Source organism: Terrapene carolina, unplaced genomic scaffold (genome assembly GCF_002925995.2).
Source record: "Terrapene carolina triunguis isolate 2854851 unplaced genomic scaffold, T_m_triunguis-2.0 Scaffold66, whole genome shotgun sequence".
NCBI lineage: Eukaryota > Metazoa > Chordata > Testudines > Emydidae > Terrapene > Terrapene triunguis.
The window spans coordinates 53707092-53709647 of NW_020664417.1; the positions used below are offsets into that span (position 1 = coordinate 53707092).

At 50.4% G+C, this 2556-nt stretch overlaps 1 protein-coding gene across 1 annotated transcript; it reads right to left on the bottom strand.

The window, feature by feature from the left end:
* Positions 1 to 1057: 1057 nt before the first annotated feature.
* GSX2 (GS homeobox 2) lies at positions 1058 to 2310 on the bottom strand. The gene is made up of 2 exons (XM_024216129.2): positions 1869 to 2310; positions 1058 to 1398 (listed from the first exon to the last, which is right to left on the bottom strand). Exons 1-2 carry the CDS (start codon positions 2308 to 2310, stop codon positions 1058 to 1060), a joined length of 783 nt encoding a protein of 260 aa, XP_024071897.1.
* Between the last annotated feature and the right edge of the window lie 246 nt (positions 2311 to 2556).

The window sequence follows — 2556 nt, forward strand, 5'->3', positions numbered from 1 at the left end:
AGAGAGTGTGTCTTTACTTTGGCGAGCTATTTTCTTTGCTGACGGGGCTGGGATTTTGTAGCTGCACTTTCAGTAACACCAATCAATAGTAACGAGCTTCAAGAAATGCCGCTATGCTGGATGATGTGTATAAAACAGACAAATACAAGCTGTCAGAAGCTCTAAGAACTCCCATTGTCCACGGCTATAAAGTAACCAGAAGCTATTTATAGTGCCATGGTTAGAAACTTTGCTTCATTGGCCCTCTCTCATGCTGAAATAGGGTTATTTGTTTAAAACCAAGAGCACGGTGTAGTAGGAAACAAAGTTATTCAGGTTAGTAGCGGATGGCATTTATTTGTATTGGTTTATATATTTCTGAAACATACTAATTCAATTAGTGTACAAAGGATTAAAAAAACATGTTTGCCCCATTAATTACACCATCATTGTTTGAACTAAGCTGGCACTTTAAAAAAAATTAAAATTCTTGTCTGACCTGGCCTCATTTAAATAAATATAAATATAAATCTTATATAAAACTATTCACATACGAACGAACCTCCGAACGATTGTAATTTTTAAAACTCTGTACAGAAGATTCTCATGCAGTTAGACCTATTTTTCCTTTTAATTCTCTAAATTCTTCTCGACGTCGGAACTTTCAGTAAAGTCATGAAATGGGATTTTCTTAAACTGTATTGAGGGGAGTGAAGGGAGGAAAACTGCCATGCCCATAGGAAATCCAGGACCACGTTAACTTTTTTTAAAAAGAGCAACATTGCTCCTTGTGTTATATAGTGTTTTAGTTGAACGCTCAACCCTAAAGCCTGTACATTCAAAATATCTAACCTGTGAATCGATTAAAATAAACCTTATTGGCGGACAGAGCCATCAAGAACTATTTCCTTTGTCTGTGTGTTCCTTAGAATGGTCCCAGCTCGGTCAGGTGTATGCAGTTGCAGTCACTCATGCTTCCCCGTTTAGCTCAGGCTTGCAACCCTAGAGTGGAAGCAGCTAGTTCAGAGGATCGAAGGCGCCCCAGCTTGGGAAGGAAATCGGCGGGTTTGTTAGCACTTTATAAAGGGGAGATCTCTTTGTCCTCGTTCGCAGATGATGGGGATAAAGACTCTTCGTCTTCTGACCTGGGGTAATGCCCCGGGTTGCCAGTGCACTTGCAGCCCCCGTGAGTGTTTCTCTGGGTTCCCTTGCCTTCTTTCTTGTGTTTCACCCTTCGATTCTGGAACCAGATTTTCACTTGCTTCTCGGACAGGTTCAGGTAGGTAGCGATCTCGATTCTCCTCAGGCGGGACAGGTACATGTTGGAAGAAAACTCCCTCTCTAGCTCCAAAAGCTGCGTGCTGGTGAAAGCGGTCCGCATCCTCTTGCCGTTTGGAATGTGACTAGTATCGGATCCTCCTGGACAGGAGAGACACAAGGGCTAAATGGCGAGAAAAGCATTCAGACTAATCTGTCCCTATCGCCCTTTCCCAAACACGTATCTCCCCCCCCCCCCCCCCCCCCTCCCCTCTCTTACAGCAGCAGCAAGACGCAACCCCTCGGTGAGCGTCTCTTTAGGTGTGTGTGGACAGAGAGCCTCACATTACCTGCTCGCTAACGCCAGCCCTGGAAACCCGCCTCCTCTTTGCCTGCGACATCAGAACCGCTCGACAAACACTAGTGGAAGCGAACACACACCTGCTCTTTCCCCCTGGAGTTCATCCCGATCCCTGCCGGGAATGAACGATCCCTCTCTAGTCTATCCCCACCTGTAGGGCTTGGGCATCCGCCCTCCCTCCAAAATCCCCGCTCACCCCCTTACGCGCTCGCTGCGGAGTGAAGTGCACCCCAGCGAGGTGGGATGACACCCCCGGGCCAGTGACTCCTACCCATGCTGAGGCAATGGAATCTCCTGGGGTCGCTAACGCTGTAGGTGGTGGCGGTGCAGACAGGTGAGTGATGCGCCGGGTGGCCCAGGGCGGCGGCGGCGGTGGCTGGTACCGAGCTCTGCTGCTGCTGGTGCTGGGCATGGCTCATCCTGGGGCAGTACTGGGCATCTCCGCCGGGAGGGAACTGGCTCTTGAGCAGGGGGATGGCCCCGCTGCCGCCCCCCCGGGACGAGTGCAAGTGCGAAGTGACACACAGCGGGCACACGCAGAAGGTGCCGCTCTTGCGGGACGGGCAGCCGGGGCCCGACACCGACATGACCAGGGGGGAAGGCATGCTGAGGGGGATGAGGAAATCCTGTCCATGAGGGTGCTCAGGCAGGGAAGGAGCTGGCCTCGAGGAGTCTTTGATGATTAAAGAGTCGACATAGAAGGATCGGGACATTTCGAAGGGCTGCTGCAGGTCGGGGCTGGCTCTCCCGGGTCTTTCTCCTTTGCCAAGGCGGGGAAGTTGCCACTGAAGCACTTGGCTAGCGAGAAGGTGCTTATGTCTGAGAGTTGAACAAAAGGGTCCCTGGAGAGGGCTGGTCTTCAAGTCCCCCGCCTGGATCCCCTGCTCCGGGGTTTTATATCAACTATTTAACACGTGATTCCTGAAAGAGATGCAGATCTAAACCCTCTTGGCTTCTCC